Below are 16,301 nucleotides of genomic sequence, written 5' to 3' on the forward strand. Positions count from 1 at the left end.
GCGAGGTCCACAGCGGCGCAGCCGCCAATCAGCTCCAGACAGAGGGGGTGGCTGGGGGCTATCTGCCCACTTACGACATCATAGGGGCGCATTGAAACGTGCGAGAGCGCTGTAATTCATATACACGCGGCACCGCAACTTTTATTTAGCTCCTCTCGGGCTTCCGTTAAATGGTTTTGGGCGTGTGAGCTCATAATAAGTACCAGACCAGACACCTTCCGGAGTGACATTTTAAACCTCTGGTAAAACAGTTCATCCCCTGGGCCGCATTTTTGTCCATACTTGCTCCCGATGAAGTTCGTTGGCGTTTTCTCAATTTAGAGAACTGGAAGGTAACATTAAAAATGCTATATCGTCGTACGGGATATTATGTTATGCTTCGAATAATGCATCCGAAGGGCGCGGTCACGTGATTGAAGGGCGCGACTGTGAAGATGTGAAGCGACCGGAAGCGACGCGGCTTCCACATCAATTGGTTCTCGAGATAAGACAACCATTTTGGTACCTGACGGTGATTGCAAGGAATAGCTCGTGATGCTCTTATAAAATGAGTACTACCCAGATCTCTTTTTCTTCGACTTTTTTGCTGTAAAAAACCTCAAAGTTCTCCAGAAATAATTGAGCAAAATACGCGACAATGGACGAAATCACAGCCACTAAGTCTAAGACAGCAGACGCTAAGCCCCCAACTACTCCAGTAGAATTAGCGGAGCAACCCCCTAACGACCAAACCATCCAGCAGCCCCTCGATGTGCTAGAAACCCCGCCAATCCGCACCAAGCTGCGCATCTATTCTATCTTAGTCTCGCTCTATGTACACTACCACCTCCTCTTAACCCTCCCCATTCCCTACCCTCACCAATCCCTACCTAATAGCTAACATCATCCCCAGCTCGTCCTCTTCATAGCAGCCCTAGACCAAACCATAGTCGCAACATCCATTCCCACCATCTCCGCCTCCCTCCACTCCGCCTCAGGCTACATCTGGATCGGCGGCGCCTACCTCCTCGCCAACGCGGCCGCGGGTCCCATCTGGGCCAAATGCAGCGACATATGGGGCCGTAAGCCCGCGCTCCTCAGCGCGGTCGGCATCTTCGCCGTCGCCAGCGTAATCGCCGCCCTCAGCTCCTCCATGCAAATGCTTATCGCCGCGCGCGCGCTCCAAGGCGCCGCCGGCGGTGCCCTGATGCAGCTCGTGACGATCACGATCTCCGACCTCTTCAGCATGCGCCGCCGCTCGCTGTACTTCGGGCTGCTGGGCCTGATGTGGGCTATCGCGGCGTCGGCTGGCCCGCTTGTTGGCGGCGCGTTGACCGAGCTCGCGAGCTGGAGGTGGTGTTTTTGGATTAATATCCCCGTGTGCGCGGTCGCGTTCGTGCTGCTGCTGCTGCTTCTGGATGTGCATAATCCGCGCACGAAGCTGGGCGAGGGGATTCGCGCTATTGATTGGTTCGGCACGCTGTCTATTCTCGCGGTCACTATTCTGCTGCTTCTGGGTTTGGATTTCGGTGGTGCGATATTTCCCTGGAATAGTCCGAAGGTCATATGTTTGATTGTCTTTGGGGCGGCTATGATTGGCTTCTTCCTGTTTTGCGAGAAGAGGCTTGCTAAGTATCCCTTGATGCCGCTGGGCATTTTCAAGAATTGGTCTAATAATGCGACTTTTGTTCTGGCGTTCATGCATAGCATGGTGTCTATCGGTGTGGAATACTACCTCCCGCTGTATTTTCAAAGCGTGAAGCAAGCTTCACCTTTTCACAGCGGTTTGTTGATCATACCTATGATGATAACCGAAGCGGCCGTGGATATTTCGGTTGGTATCTTGATCCATCGAACTGGCCACTATAGGGAAATAATATGGGCTGGGACAATGCTCATGACCTTGGGGACAGGGTTATACATCACCTTTGGCACCAATACATCTACTGCTAAAATCATTGGACTTGAAATAGTTGGCGGTCTCGGCCCCGCGCTTTTGTTCCAAGCTCCCATGCTCGCCATCCAAAATACAGTCAGTCAAGCCGACACAGCAGCAACTACAGCGGCCTTGGGATTTGTCCGCAATATAGCGACAGCACTATCCATTGTGCTTGGTGGGGTGGTGTTCCAGAATAGCATGGTTTCCCGTCAATCATCTCTCGCAGCCGCTGGTCTTGCCGAGTCTGTTCTCAACGCTTTATCGGGCGACCAAGCAGCAGCGAATGTAGAAATCGTCCAAACTATCCAGGATGCCTCTCAGCGCTTAGCTGTACAAGACGCCTTTGCCGGAAGCATCAGGAACATGTTTATCATGTACACTGGCGTGGCTGGTGTTGCGATGGTTGCGAGCGTTTTCATCAAGCATCGACGTCTAAGCACCGAGCATACGGAGACGAAGACGGGAATACAGGAGCTGACACAGCGAGAGGCTTGAGGGTCGAATAGAGGGTCGAACACAGCGCGGAATAACTAATTATGAAAACTACCTATGTCCTATCTCCATAAGCCAATACGATGGCAAGGTTTAGCAGCAACATCGAGGCAAAAGTGAAATATGCCTCCGAATTTCGCTAAATCCATCCATTGACGCCGTGTGCGATTCATCGAGTTGGATATTCTGCACTATTACTTCGTGGAATTTCCCCGCCATCCTTCTCCCTTGCCCAAATTATCCGTATATTCATCGCCATACATGTACGGCCGCGTCCCTAATTCTTGTCGGCATTCAAAGATATAAGCCGCCTGGAGTTGTTCCCAGTTCCCAAAATAGTTGTTGTTGAATAGCTCCTGGCGACGCGTGATATACCGTACCATAGCTTTCGGTGATACATTCCATAATTCTGCGGTCCTGAACTCGTGCCACTGTGCGTCAACGCGTTGCCTGGCTTGCCTCTCTTCACAAGGGATACATGGTATAGTGAGCATCACAGCATCTGTAAAGTCGTAAGTGGCTGTGAAGTCTCGACCTTGTGGGTGGCAATACACCGGTAACAGCTCGGACCCTCGAGAAACGGCCAACGGACAGGCCTTGACAGGCCGCGGTACCGTAACATTCAGGTTTTCATGGTAACAATTGAAATACACTCGCCTCCAAAGACACATTGCTAAAATTCTTCGATGTGTAGTTATGTTCGTAACTGGTACTGCGTCTTTGGTTATGTGATGCTGATATATTGAACGTGTAGAGAGATATTTAACAGCGTCGTTGAATTACAGACTCGCAAATATTAGAGTGAGGAAGAATGTTTACCGTTTGGCCAAACTTGTTTGATTGCCTCGAAATTATATGAGAGGAGGAGTTGTAGTCGCCATGGACGAAACACACTGTAGTCATCGTAAAATCCGTAAGAGGTAGTTAGGTATTCATCACTCACACATAAGAAGTCCTATGGTCCAATGCGTGGGGTGTGTCCAGTTGTCACAGACAGCTGTTTGTTAGGCTGGTCTCATTCATGATTGAGAATTTAACCCGAGTTGAGACACATCCACGACAAGAAGATATCACAATACATAGTAGGCAGTAGGTAACTAGGTACCTAGTAGTCATTGTAAGACTTGTCACACACAATGCCACCTTAGCCCCTTTCCGATTTCTTCCAAAGTACTCTCGCATGATTAGGTACATTTTTGGCCACTTCTATTGATATAGGAAGATTTATTACTCATTGACTAGGTAGAACCTGTGTTTCTAGTATCAAACAAGAGAATAACGATTTCGTCACGCGAGGAACTCGAATTAAATCATGGATCGATCTATTATCACGATGCAATTAGGTAACCATGAGTTACGTAAATGGTGACTAATGAGTGCTTAGTCAGCTTGATCTGGCCGTGGTTTCTGTTACGTAATCAGATGGATTACGTCATCCAAAGTCTCCCCCTTCTTTCAATTCAAACTTTCAAGACAAACACTATTCTAGACCTTTTCTTCTTCCTTCCAATGAAGCACGCCATCCGTAATCCAAGATATCCGGCACACATTAGCTGCGCAACATTCATAGATCCATTTTAACGGCACGTTTCCCGAGAATCGCCATATTTACGAGTCAGGTCAAAGTCTCTTATTGGCTTCTTTTTGCCGTTGGACCTCCTGTCATACGACTAATGTAGGAATATCAGGAACATCCTGATTCCTCATCCCTTGGCTTCAACTATCTGTACAAGGGCAACTAGTATTAGTATATCTTCGTAGTAATCGTCTCAGGTCTTTGCTTTAGTTCAGCCAAGACACTACCCCTGGAATAGAACAATTATAATGAGAGCTGATCATGGATAGACTAGGTATTGGTTGTATATCTCCAATTATTTGTCGATCTTTCAAATCTGTGTCCCTTGTTTCGAATTATGTTAAGTGTTCCTCCAATAGTAAGGAGCGGTTTGGTCATTCATAAGAGGTCATCACTTACTAGTGATTCGTCGAAGTTTAGATATTGATACTGACATGCGAAGATAACCAATACATATATATAACCATTCTCCAGGTCTTCGGTGATTCTTTTTTTTAAAAAAAAATAGGTACCTATGAACGTTCTATATTATCTCGACGTCTTCCAAAACCAAGAAGTTGAAGGTTCCCGAGAATAGCCCGAATTCTAAGGTTGCTACGCTACTACTGAGATCATTTCTTCTTAAAACATGAACTAGTAGACAATTTAGAGTTTGAGAAGGATTATTTCTCCATCTAAGATGCCCACATATCTTGCCGTGTTTAGTGAATGGGTAAAAGATCTAGTTCACGTAGTTGACGACATACCACGTGTTCATCGTGTTCCCCGAACCTCTCATAATTGTCTTGGCTTTCAATCGGTATGAAACCTAGATATTCTAACAATATTGAGCTCACGATCGCTTGTTAAGGAAAATATGGGGTTGAAGAGCTAGGTGATCGGACTCCCCTGAATGTTCTCATCAGATCCACATCCACGTGGTTCTTCTGATGCCAACATTTCTAGACTCAAATGGACTGCCGATAGCACCGTATAAGAGTGGGCTTCTCATAGAGGCGAAGTATTAATAAAGTTTGAGCTACCACGGCATTCCTGATGTGAAGAACATGGGTTGAACAGTTGACCCTCCTAGTATCAGATAGCACGGCACCGTCATTGATTGAATGCAAGCGAGCAACTCCATATTTCTCAATTAGCCCATAGAGAGATTAAGACTCACTACCTGGTATTAAGTTTATGGTTAAATAGGACATACCGGAACATGCGAAAATGTCATCTTTCTATACCCATGTTACAAAGCTATCTTGGCATTTTATTACTTAACTTTGTGGTATTTATTAATATTTTAATCCCATTGAAATCTAAAAAGTTATCAAACCTTATCAAATTCCGATTTCAAAGTACTGGAAGTTCTCAACAAATGGTACTGGTCTTTCTAGAAGGGCCTCAGGTGCTCTACAATGGCAGCAGAAGAGCCGGTCGATTACACCCAATTAACAAGCCTGTTCGTCGTATCAACAGTATTAACTAGTATTTCTAGTAAGGAATCTCTCGAAATATTAAGTTGCTACTCATGGTTGACATATTATTCAACAGCTGTCTTAATAATTGTTCGGGTATGGGTTCGATTCTTCGCTCTAAAGAAGGCTAGCATGGACGATTACATGGCTATTTCGGCTTTAGTAAGTCTGACAATCTAGCACTGTATTAAATGATGTTAATAGCGAGAAGATCTTTACGATTGGTTATCTCGTGGCCCTTTTCGTAGAGAAAGATAACGGATTAGGTTACTCAATGTCGATGTTGACAAATGATGATATGGAATCACAACTGAAGGTGAGTCGTTTCCTTGAAACTTCTGTCTAGTAACAATATACAAAACTGACAGAAAAGATCGCCTTTGCCGTTGAGATAATATACTACTTCGTAATAACATCCGTAAAGTCGTCAATCGTATTTATGTACGATAGATTTGGTACGTTACCTATCTTGCGTATGGCCGAGATTTTCGATTGCTCATCAAATCTTTCAGCTATCTCTGTTACATTCAAGAGGATCTGCCTCTATACGAATATCTTTCTGCTCGTCTTCATGGTTGTATATCTCATCGTAACTGTCATGCAATGCCAACCCCTCCAAAAGGCGTGGAATATTTCACGGTATACACCGGGCAGCTGTATAAATGTCACTGCGTTTTTTTACTGTAAGTGGAGAAATCCATCATGCTAAACCAACCCAGGAAAGCTTACTCGAACACAGTCTCCGCTACAATTAACATTGTTTTAGACGTTTGGATCCTCGTCATCCCTATCCCTACAGTGAAAAGTCTCCATGTATCGAAAGGCAATCGGCGTGTGTTGTTTGCTATATTTGGCATCGCCGGTTTTGGGACTGCCTGCTCCTGTGCTCGATTATATGCGATCCGCGCTTACACCCAAGCAACCGACCCCTTCCGTCATGGTGTCCTTGTACGTATTCATTCCCTCAACCCCTTATGTATCTTTTGAAACTCCTATCTAATGACCGGTAGTTAAATCTCTGGTCTATGGTGGAGATAAATATTGCCATCTGGTGCGCATGCGCACCAGCTTTAAAACCAGTCTTCTCTCCTCGACGTTTCATCTCCAGTCGAAAGACCTCAGAGCAAAACTCTCCCGAAAACAGCCATCCTGTAAATTCGAGACCGGGCGTTCATGGCTCGACGTCGCAATCACATATTGTCCCTATACATAACAGTAACCGTTCATCTTCTCCAAGAGGTTCTACAAACAGTCCACAGGATGTCGAACTGGGGCTACCCTAGTAGGGACTTGCATAGGTATCTTTCACTCTCAGGGATATATGAATTGATGACACATTTAGAACTATAACATATATTATAGAGTATAGAGTATATATATAATCTAGCTTAAACCCCAATATTGAAGAATCTAGACTCCTTGTTAGGTATATTTATCCAATAGTTATCCCAAATGTCCAACATTCGCCCTCGCTTATGTAAGCTCGTCCGCTTACTAATCCACCTCCTTTCCTTATGTTCCGTACGTTAGACCTTTACGTCTTGGTTTTACGGGTATAGAGGGAGTGAATAGCACGAAACTGTGGTGTTAGATCGGGAAGTCATAATATCTTGGCATTTTTCAGTATGCTCCGTAATCTACTTCCCATATGCCCGGAGCCACCCCGAACCCCTTCGTAGAGTAGGTACGGAATGCGGGGAGATTTTTGCAGTCGTGATCAATACTTGAACTCTTGAGATCTTGAAACTGAGACTTTGTAGCCGTGGAATAAGATGATCTAGGACGCTGGAGTTCTCCTCCGATACGCATAGATCTAGTCTATCAATCAGGATCAAGATCACCCGGCCTTGGAACTCGGGTGCGGTTTCGATGAGCCGGAGGATATCCTCTAGTAACTGCCATGCCAAGCGCCCTGAATCTGGACTCGTCTTGGTTCCAATGTCGCTGAAGCGGTTCCGGGAAAGCCGGGCTGAGTTTTTCATAGCAATCAACGCATGAGTTTCTAGTAGTTGCGTCACTAAGCCTTTGATGAGAAAGGTGGGAGAATATCGCTGGCCTGCACCCCGCTTGCAGAATAGATATACCGTATCGAAGTTTCTGAATTGATTGAAGTAGGAGACCAGATCGACGCAGAATGATGACACCCATGATACATTGCGCCGGCTTAAATCCCCCGAAATCCATACTAGAGGGCGAGTATCTTTGGATGTAACGACATGGGGTGTGGTAGAACTTCTCAATTTGAAAAGATGCCTGGGCCAGCGATCCTTTGGCGACAGGAAAATTCTCTCCCTATCGTTGAACGCCAACTCCTTGGAGGGATCAAACGAATCGTCGAAAATCTCGGACCGTAGACTTTGGACATGTAGCTCTGCCTGGAAGATTGATTGATCGTAGACTAATTGGAGTTGTCGACTCATGTCGGGTGTCAATGATTGATTCAGCATACTTAATTCTGATCCCCGGTATGGTTAGTTGTGGTTCAATGTTTGATTGAAAGCTTAGCTCTCGGATGCTTACGTTGAATGATCGTCACCGTGTCTTCTCTAACACGATTGATATTTCCATGTGATGAAAGGTTAATCATCACCTGAGCAAAGGTCATCACTCGAGTTACTTCGGCGTAATCCTCTCTGACAGTTTCGAGGAGTTTATCGAACTTGTCGTTTCCACCCCCGAGGAACTTTACCATCTTGGCTGCCACCGTATTAGCTAACTACAGTATTATAGGGAGTAGGTGAAAAACATACAGATAGTTCCATGCTGCATATATGAGCCAGAAGCAACTATAAATGCCACGATAGAGACGAAGAGCTTATTGATTGCCTTCAACATTGAGGCAGACTTAATATTATCTTGGAGAGTCCTCATTTCCCGCCCATATTCGTCTATCTTTTGGAACATAGCGACTATCCGCTCAGTAAGCTCTCCAGCGCTTTCATAAGCCTTCGCAAAAAGCAGTTAGTTACCGTAGTACCTAGTAGGTAAACGTGCACGGATCGTGTGATGACAAGTATAGCATACCGTAATGAATAGCATAACAGCCTTCACTGCAACCTCATAATGCGTCTGGAATGTAAGTTCGCCAGCGATAAACATTGTCGCCTCTAACACCGTCATGGCGCCACGCAAAACCCTTAACACGAAGTTGAATGTGTTTTTAATAGATGGAACTAATGATCCGATAGTATTGAAGATTCGAGATCCCTGACGCTTCTCCATTCGCCGATCTTCAACTTGACTGGCTTTCTTAGCGGCTTCATTCTTCGAATCGTCATCTTTTTGCTTGACCTTCTTTAGGTAAGCCTCTAGCAGTTCAAGGTTCTTCTTTCGGTCATTATGGTTCCTGGGAGGGTCATTCGCGCACTTGATCAAGGCTATTAGATCATTGTCGCTTCCCCTGTCTGGGGTTTTAATCTTTATTGTAGACACATATAGACTGAGCGAGGACAATTCTCTGTACGGTCTTAGTATAGTCCATATATGATGATAGCTTTCAAGGCGATACTAACGTACTGTTCTCCAGCTGTACGTCATCAAACCATTTCCGTCGCCCCTCCTCAAGGTCCTTCGCGCTATCTACCGATGCCCGATTTTTTCCCTGTTCATTTGCGGGCTCCACGTGAAGACGGTCAACAGCTGTCTGATCTCGCATTTCAAGAAATGGGTTCTGGACTCAGAAATTCACGGGTTCATTCAAATTTTGGAAAAGATCCTACATGAATTGAAAGAAAATAACGAAAAATAATTGGTAGAATTAAAAATATTGGATTAATAATGAGAAGCGAAGGCTTAGGCTTAGGTATAGGTAGGTATGGATGTTTTGCAGGATCTGAAGGTTAGCGACTAAATGCTAACTATGTGACATCGCAAGCGGAGGTCTACATTCAGCTCGGCACGCCCTGTAACCCTCCCTAACGCGCGCTGAACCAATAGGCCGCCTGCCCTCTGTAAACAATGCTATGCACGCTGCGGGCTCGTCCCGTTTTGCTGCGTAGTACCCATTTCACTCCGTTTAGCATCCCGTCGGATTAGCATTACGCGGACCGTTTTAGCCCCTTTTTGCCGCTATCGAGCTACTGAGGATGGATTACTATTCTTATTTGATTATCAACCTCTAGATACCTAGATGCACGAACTTGACTTATCTTTTCTCAGCCCAGTAATAATCCCTTCGGCTAGCATATACCATACGGAGAGATTCAATTTCTGGTAATTGATGATATAGCCTTTGATCTCTCGGCACTCTTGAGTACATCTTGCAACATATCGTCATCTTTCCACTTCAAAAGCGCTCCAGCCTTCCAGAGCTCCCACTCTTCCTCTATCATGTCCTCTTCGGTTTTCCTTTCTTCGCCGCCGCCGCCGCCGTTCAAATTGAATACCCGCTTAAGTCCCATAAAAAGACACGCAAATGTCCGCTTATCTTCCTGTGACGCCCCTCCAGGACCGAGCGCAAAAAGCCACCTCTGCACCTTTCGACCCTCAAGAACACACGCTGCAAGGTCCTCGCGGCCCTTATCACCAAAAACGCGGGCCAGCAGCAGCTCTTCGTCCGCTAGCTCGTTAGAGCCGTCGTAGAAGGCTGCGACCGGCCACATCATGCAAGGCGAGGAAAAGGCCTCCTCTCTTGACGCCGTGCTGCACCACTCCCAGTCGATGATACCCGTGATTTCAAAGTCGGCATTTACTAGAATATGGTCGCCTTTATCATCCGCGTGCTTGAGGAAGAACTGTTCCTTTCCCCCTTCTGACTTCCAGACGTCCTCGAGCATATCGACTCGAAATCTGTGAGCTAGGAATACATCAAGCGCTTTCTCGAGCGTTCCAATTTCCCCGCCGGCGATCATCCGAAGATGAGCCTCCACGAGGGCACGGGATGCCTCTTGAGATGAGCTAAAAGGTCCAAGTGGCCCACCATCTTTACCCGACCGGGAGGTTGAATGCTTTGCCAGCCCCTGTACGAGTATCTGACGATCGGTTGCTCTAGGCATCAACTTCTCGCCTCCCGGCATTGCCGTCGTCCCTATAAGGGAACCGAGCTTATCAAAAGGATGTCTTTCAATCTCGAGCATAATATCGGCAAGCTGTCGCACGACCTTCTCACGCTGCTCGGCGGTAGCGCCCTGCCAGTCCAGCGGCGTACCTGAAAGCTTCTCCATGAGGATATAACCCACACCAACCTCATTCATTGGATCCGACTCATAGGCCCAGTCGTACACTCTTGGGGATGGTATATTTGTATAGAGCTGCAGAAATTCCATCGTTGCAGCCTCGCTGCGCAGTACATGATCTCGTACATCCTGGGGCGGCGAATTGGCGTTTGTGAGTCGGAACCGAGCCAGCCACACGACGCCATCGGCAAAAACAACCTCGGCATGGCAATTCTGCCCACCCATCATCGCTGAGAGATTCTTAGGCGAGAGGTCAATTGAACAGGATACGCCATTCCGCGCCAATGACGCGCGTTTGCATAACTTATCGCTCTTAATTTGCTGGCGGAGTTTCTGAAGTCCCCGCGATTCCGATGCAGTATATAGATCACAGTACTCTTTCCAGTTGATCTATCAGCTATAATCAGTTCATTTTCGTGCCTCATCTAGTAGGAATTTGAATATAAGGCAGGTATCTACATACCTCAGGTTTCGGGCATGTGTGCCACTGGTCTTGCAAGTGAGTCCGACAAAGATGTCTGTCACAAAGCAAGCAGTCACCGGCCCTCTGCACGGCTGGAGATTGGCAACCTGCAAAATCACATAACCACAAAGGAGCCATCTTGAAGTTGTCACAGAATAGAATGTCTGGTAAGGGTTGTTGGTAAAACGGAATAAGAGGTCGAAACGGTAACGGACCCATAATCGTTACCGTCCTGTTGGATTACGCTAAGCCTTTTTTGGCCGTTTCAAGCCCCATCAGAACCAAGATTCCACCCCTGAAATCATGCACACAGCTTGCGGCCCGCATCCCACACTCCATTAATTTTCTCCTTCAAGTCTGGAATAACCTGGTTCGAAATGGGATTATACGATGACTACAATAATAACTTAATCAGCCTAGCTACTAGGTTGATATCATCATTCGATCAAATACTTTGAGGGGATCTAATCATCGACAGAAGCTGATAATACAGAAATATCTAAGCAAATTTATCACGTGTTAAATAACTAGATTTTTATGTAGCAGACGATGGACTCGAGTATTGCAGAATTAACTAAGAGGATTGAAGCTTTGGAGAAAGCACTGCGCGAAAATGTAGTATCAATATCGAAAGATGACCCTCCCGGGGAGAAAAAAGTCGACGGGCCAAAGCAAGCAGAGAAGTTGGCCTCACAGAAAGAAGAGGCCCAGCCTAAGATCAACGGAGAAGATGAGACCGACCTTTTGAAAAAGCACGTCGAGTCCCGCAGAGAGGTATGGAATTTGGACGGGAAAAAATCATGGGTCTCCGATGGCGAGGAAAACACGGAGACGGATGACCTCCAACCTTCGGGAAAGCAGCGATTCCGCTATGACACGCCCGAACGAGGGAGGCCTACCTTCACGATATTCAAGACCGCAGCCTTGTTTGACACCTTATCAAAGCTTTGCCCGCCTGCTCATGAAGGACAGGTCAGGGCCTTTGACGACCGGATCGAAATCCTGGGCGCCTACCCTCTCCTCAAATGCCGCGATGAGCTTTTAGCAATGAAAGATACGACGACGGATGAGAATATCAAGATCGAGTTAGAAGTGATGCGTCAGTTGTATGAGCGAAAGCCTCACCTAGTCAACGTTAAGACGCGCCAAGACGAGCTGCTTAAGAAACATAAAATCGACTTTGAGGGACTAGGAGGACTTTTCTACAAAGGCCAACTAGTAGTGTTTCGTGAGCTGCGTGACGAGTGGGCTGTTGCTCGTCTGCATACCTTTTCTGTCGTGGAAGATGATCTCGGGTTTCGTGATAACAGCAATATCGTGATGGAATGCGAAGCTATTGATTTCGATGGCAAGAATTTCAGGAACCACATGTACCGGAAGTCGATCGAGAGATTCGTGGGTACCAAGAACATCATAGAACTGGAGGTATACCCACTATTTTATCATCCCGACAAGGAATCGCTGATCGAGGTGTCAATTAAATCGGGACAGCGATGGCGCGAACTGCATGAGCGTCTGACCACTCCAAGTGGACAGCCGAAAGCCGAAGTCATGCAGTACGTTGGGTACTGCGAAAAGTTTAGCGACGACCCTGACATTCCCGGTCCTGGTAGAGAAGTACGCTCTTTTCTACTTATCTAGGTAGCTTACAGAGCAATGGCTAAACTTGAGATCCAGATTGCCGGAAGAGTCATTATAGACCCTACAAGGTTTCCCGACCGGAACATAACATTTACAGAAAACAACACCGACCCATTCAGATCTGAAGCCTTTGACGGAAAGCCTGAGAACAATCCCTTAGTTCTGTGTCCTGAAAGGGTCCTCGTATATAGCCTTAGCGACAACGAATGGTATTACGTCGCGATGCGTAGACTGGCTGACCCCACCTGGATTCAGGGTGCCTGGGGGCGTTTGGTCAAGCCTCACTCAAAATCTACTGCCGCTAAGTCTATCGAACGAATTCGGCTGTTGGCTGAAGCTCATACCAGCGCCAACAAGAATAGAGAGCCTGATAACAATCCCAATAACTTCCGAGGAAAGGGGAAAGGATTAACCTTTCTTCTACACGGGCCTCCAGGTGTTGGCAAGACCATGCTAGCTGAATGTCTTTCGGAAGAGCAACAGAAGCCGCTATACAGAGTGAACTTAGGCATGCTTGTCGCTGATGACCGATGGGAATCTGAGATCGAAGAAATCTTCCGGCAAGCGCACTTCTGGGGCGCAATCCTGCTAATCGACGAGGCAGAGGTCGTCATGTCGGAACGAACCCCTGAAAACATGCATAGCTTGGCATGGGTTGCTGGTATGTTATCGCGAGCATGCGCTCACTAGAAACGAATACTAAACTTTTCCACCCAGTGTTTCTCCGAAAGATCGAATATTTCGAAGGCATCCTCTTCCTCACGACAAACCAAATCCACATGATAGACCCGGCTTTTATATCCCGCGTCAACCTCGGCATGGCATTCCCAGAACTCGACTCCGACACACGCCTCAAGATCTGGCAAAAGATACTCAGCGACCCCGATGAGTCAGACGACGGTTACTGGCTGCTAAAGGATAGGCACACGCTTGACGAATGGGCGACGAGGCCCCTTAATGGCCGGCAGATCAGGAACGTGGTATATTCTGCACGACTCCTTGCCCGATCAAGTGAGAGTACGCTCAGAAAAGAGCATATTGAAGACTGCTTGAAAGATGTTATGAACTTTAGTAAGATAACCCCAATTTTCCATTCACATTTTCTTGTCATTTTGAGGGAAGGTGATCCCAGCCTGGGTATCGCGACCATGTTCTGCCACTATCTGACCGGTCATCACCACATCGCTTTAAAAGCCAATACGCTGACACTTGCACAGTGGATATGATAAAGGAAGAGAAGAAGACAATAGAGATGAATTATATGTCCAACTGGTCCTAGTGGAATTAATAAGGGTATCGCGTCCCGAGAAGTGAGTTACAGGCCTTGGTGTAACCACGTCAATGCGGATGAGTCGGACATTGGGACAGTGGGAGCTGAGGCACAAATCAAACTTCCACATAGATCTAGAAGCAATGGATTTTTTCCTGTGCTCTTTTGATATTGATGGGGGATGCCGCTCGTTTATGCAGACCCCTGGTCATCGACTGTCTAGATGAGAGGTTCCAACAAAGGCCGTAAACACGTACACCGGCTCCCTTGTCAGCCTTAAATGACTGTTACGGCGCCATATACGAGGCTCATAAAAGGTGCATATCCACAGAAACTACCTAGTATATACTTAGGTAATGCGGCGTGCGAGATCAAGGATACATCGTCGTGTTTTCGAATGATGCGGAAATAACATTCAAATTTCAAGTGCCCTTGATGAATACCTAGGTCGATACGGATGTAATTTGGGGTAAAGAGAACATGAATTGAGGCTATACAGCACCGGACTTGCTGCAATTATAATATTACCTTGAAAGGAATACCTACAAGGCAACGCCGCAGTTGGTGTATTCAAGCAATGGCTGCTTACGTAAACGCGCTTCTGTCCCCCTATTCAGCCATTAAAATAAGGCCGGAATTCAACAGTTACATTTACAGACATATACTGCGACTATGGCTATGGCGTCCAGATAACTTTATTCCGATGTAATGTTACATTTAAAGCGACCTTGGTAGGCTACTGCATTCGCATTATGTTTACATTGGTCGTATGGTAAGCATGCAAGTGGATTTCGCTCTTTCAGGTGCCGAATACAATGCAAGGGTATTCTGTTAATGTAAAAGTTCATGACTGTTTATTTTATTCACGATATTACGTACTTAGAATATCCATGACGATTCTAGTTGTCAATTAACAGCCACTTGAACAAGTGTTTAATAAAGGAACGAACGGAATCAATCGCATACACGTGTCGGTCGGTTTCTGTCCTATCAAAAGATGTTGCGTGAAGACATCTGCTGACTCATCACATCCGCATCCGTTTTCAGACAACGAAGTGATGTCTATACTCAGCGAGTTGTATTGAGCTGTTGAGAATCATGTTCTACCTATACGGAGGATTCATACCAGTAAGCCATCTATGAGGCTAATTCGGCATTTCATCCGGAACCGTCCGGAGGTCTTTGTGCGGGGACGGGATCCTAGAAGCTCCAACGAGCTCAATTGGACAATATCACGGCCACAACCTCGTGACAGGGGAATACGAGAATTGGCGTTCGTATTTCCCATGGAGCGGTCTGTCTAGGGATGCAATGATCGTGATGGCCTTAAGCGAAGCCATAAGCCGCAATTTATTTCAGCGTCTTGTAGACGTACATATAAGTCGGAAACCCATTCGTTGTTTTCCAGCTCATTCTCGCCTCATCCTCATCAGCTCTCTCCATTGCCTCCATCAACAAGAATCTTCCAGCTCCTCACTACACTCACTACCAATAATTTCCTCCTCAACCACCTCATCAAAATGAAGTTCTCCGCTGCTATCATGGGCGCTGCCCTCGTCGCCTCCGGTGTCTCCGCCCAGAAGGCCATCGTAAAGAACAACTGCGGCTCGACCATCTACGTGCAATCCTTCCCCTATGACGGCACCTCCGCCGGTCCCCTGACCACGCTCACCGCGGGCCAGACCTTCAGCGAGGACTTCCGCGCCGCTGGCTCGGTAAGTTTCTCTCACTCACTCAGACCGAGCGCATACTAACCGCATAACCAGACCGTTAAGATCGCAACCACCAAGACCCTCAACTCGCCTCTATTCTTCGGCTACTCCTTCACCAAGAGCCCCGACTATGCCTACTGTAAGCACACCCCTTAACATAAACTCATGAAGCACCAAGACTAACCCATCTCTCTCCAGACGAATTCAGCTCGTGAGTTATACTCCAAAACAAACCAACCCTTCTCTCCCACAGTATACTAACCCTGACCAGTGAATGGGGCAACCCCTTCGCCAACTCAGCCAACACCCTCGGCGCGGGCGAAGGCTGCGAGTCCTTCAGCTGCGCGGCGGGCCAAGCCGGGTGCTACAGCCAGCCTGCGGCGAAGAAGGTATACGGCTGCCCGCAGCCCGTGGACCTCGAGGCCGTTATCTGCGCTTAGATACCGATTCACTTCTTCGCCCATGTAAATAAGGGAGTGGTGGGAGTAATCACAAAAGGGTCGCATTAGAGCACAAAAAAGAGGAACTATCTTAATGGTATTATGTAATTAGTTTAGGCGTCCAGGAAAACAATACACTTGTCGAAGTTACACGC

General features: G+C 46.8%; 8 protein-coding genes across 8 annotated transcripts; 4 read left to right on the plus strand and 4 right to left on the minus strand.

Annotated features, from left to right (window-relative positions):
- Positions 1 to 153: 153 nt before the first annotated feature.
- GGS22DRAFT_165289 (MFS general substrate transporter) lies at positions 154 to 3,060 on the plus strand. Its single transcript, XM_047961658.1, has 2 exons — positions 154 to 814; positions 893 to 3,060. The coding sequence occupies exons 1-2, from the start codon at positions 638 to 640 to the stop codon at positions 2,411 to 2,413; spliced, it is 1,698 nt and encodes a 565-aa protein (XP_047818121.1). The 5' UTR covers positions 154 to 637; the 3' UTR covers positions 2,414 to 3,060.
- Positions 2,509 to 3,179, minus strand: GGS22DRAFT_21581 (uncharacterized protein). Its single transcript, XM_047966497.1, has one exon. The coding sequence runs from the start codon at positions 3,079 to 3,081 to the stop codon at positions 2,605 to 2,607; it is 477 nt and encodes a 158-aa protein (XP_047818122.1). The 5' UTR covers positions 3,082 to 3,179; the 3' UTR covers positions 2,509 to 2,604.
- Positions 3,180 to 5,386: 2,207 nt separating this feature from the next.
- On the plus strand, positions 5,387 to 6,729 carry GGS22DRAFT_189417 (uncharacterized protein; the record flags this gene model as incomplete). The annotated part of the gene is made up of 7 exons (XM_047964848.1): positions 5,387 to 5,465; positions 5,523 to 5,608; positions 5,658 to 5,762; positions 5,820 to 5,901; positions 5,959 to 6,129; positions 6,186 to 6,394; positions 6,457 to 6,729. The coding sequence occupies 7 exons, from the start codon at positions 5,387 to 5,389 to the stop codon at positions 6,727 to 6,729; spliced, it is 1,005 nt and encodes a 334-aa protein (XP_047818123.1).
- Positions 6,730 to 6,820: 91 nt separating this feature from the next.
- GGS22DRAFT_165292 (uncharacterized protein) lies at positions 6,821 to 9,236 on the minus strand. Its single transcript, XM_047961659.1, has 5 exons — positions 8,959 to 9,236; positions 8,471 to 8,903; positions 8,197 to 8,392; positions 7,967 to 8,143; positions 6,821 to 7,901 (listed from the first exon to the last, which is right to left on the minus strand). The coding sequence occupies exons 1-5, from the start codon at positions 9,099 to 9,101 to the stop codon at positions 7,084 to 7,086; spliced, it is 1,767 nt and encodes a 588-aa protein (XP_047818124.1). The 5' UTR covers positions 9,102 to 9,236; the 3' UTR covers positions 6,821 to 7,083.
- Positions 9,237 to 9,522: 286 nt separating this feature from the next.
- On the minus strand, positions 9,523 to 10,859 carry GGS22DRAFT_165294 (uncharacterized protein). Its single transcript, XM_047961660.1, has one exon. It carries the CDS (start codon positions 10,846 to 10,848, stop codon positions 9,649 to 9,651), a length of 1,200 nt encoding a protein of 399 aa, XP_047818125.1. The 5' UTR covers positions 10,849 to 10,859; the 3' UTR covers positions 9,523 to 9,648.
- Positions 10,860 to 11,038: 179 nt separating this feature from the next.
- Positions 11,039 to 11,275, minus strand: GGS22DRAFT_165295 (uncharacterized protein; the record flags this gene model as incomplete). The annotated part of the gene is made up of 1 exon (XM_047961661.1): positions 11,039 to 11,275. A coding segment is annotated over exon 1 (176 nt), but the record flags the coding sequence as incomplete, so codon positions are not given.
- A 167-nt stretch (positions 11,276 to 11,442) lies between these two features.
- GGS22DRAFT_194833 (P-loop containing nucleoside triphosphate hydrolase protein) lies at positions 11,443 to 14,242 on the plus strand. Its single transcript, XM_047965566.1, has 4 exons — positions 11,443 to 12,700; positions 12,761 to 13,385; positions 13,442 to 13,795; positions 13,942 to 14,242. The coding sequence occupies exons 1-4, from the start codon at positions 11,633 to 11,635 to the stop codon at positions 14,001 to 14,003; spliced, it is 2,109 nt and encodes a 702-aa protein (XP_047818127.1). The 5' UTR covers positions 11,443 to 11,632; the 3' UTR covers positions 14,004 to 14,242.
- Positions 14,243 to 14,846: 604 nt separating this feature from the next.
- Positions 14,847 to 16,298, plus strand: GGS22DRAFT_165301 (uncharacterized protein). Its single transcript, XM_047961662.1, has 4 exons — positions 14,847 to 15,709; positions 15,761 to 15,845; positions 15,905 to 15,917; positions 15,978 to 16,298. The coding sequence occupies exons 1-4, from the start codon at positions 15,515 to 15,517 to the stop codon at positions 16,144 to 16,146; spliced, it is 462 nt and encodes a 153-aa protein (XP_047818128.1). The 5' UTR covers positions 14,847 to 15,514; the 3' UTR covers positions 16,147 to 16,298.
- The last annotated feature ends 3 nt before the right edge of the window (positions 16,299 to 16,301 follow it).

Source organism: Annulohypoxylon maeteangense (genome assembly GCF_022496945.1).
Source record: "Annulohypoxylon maeteangense strain CBS 123835 unplaced genomic scaffold GGS22scaffold_10, whole genome shotgun sequence".
Taxonomy (NCBI): domain Eukaryota; kingdom Fungi; phylum Ascomycota; class Sordariomycetes; order Xylariales; family Hypoxylaceae; genus Annulohypoxylon; species Annulohypoxylon maeteangense.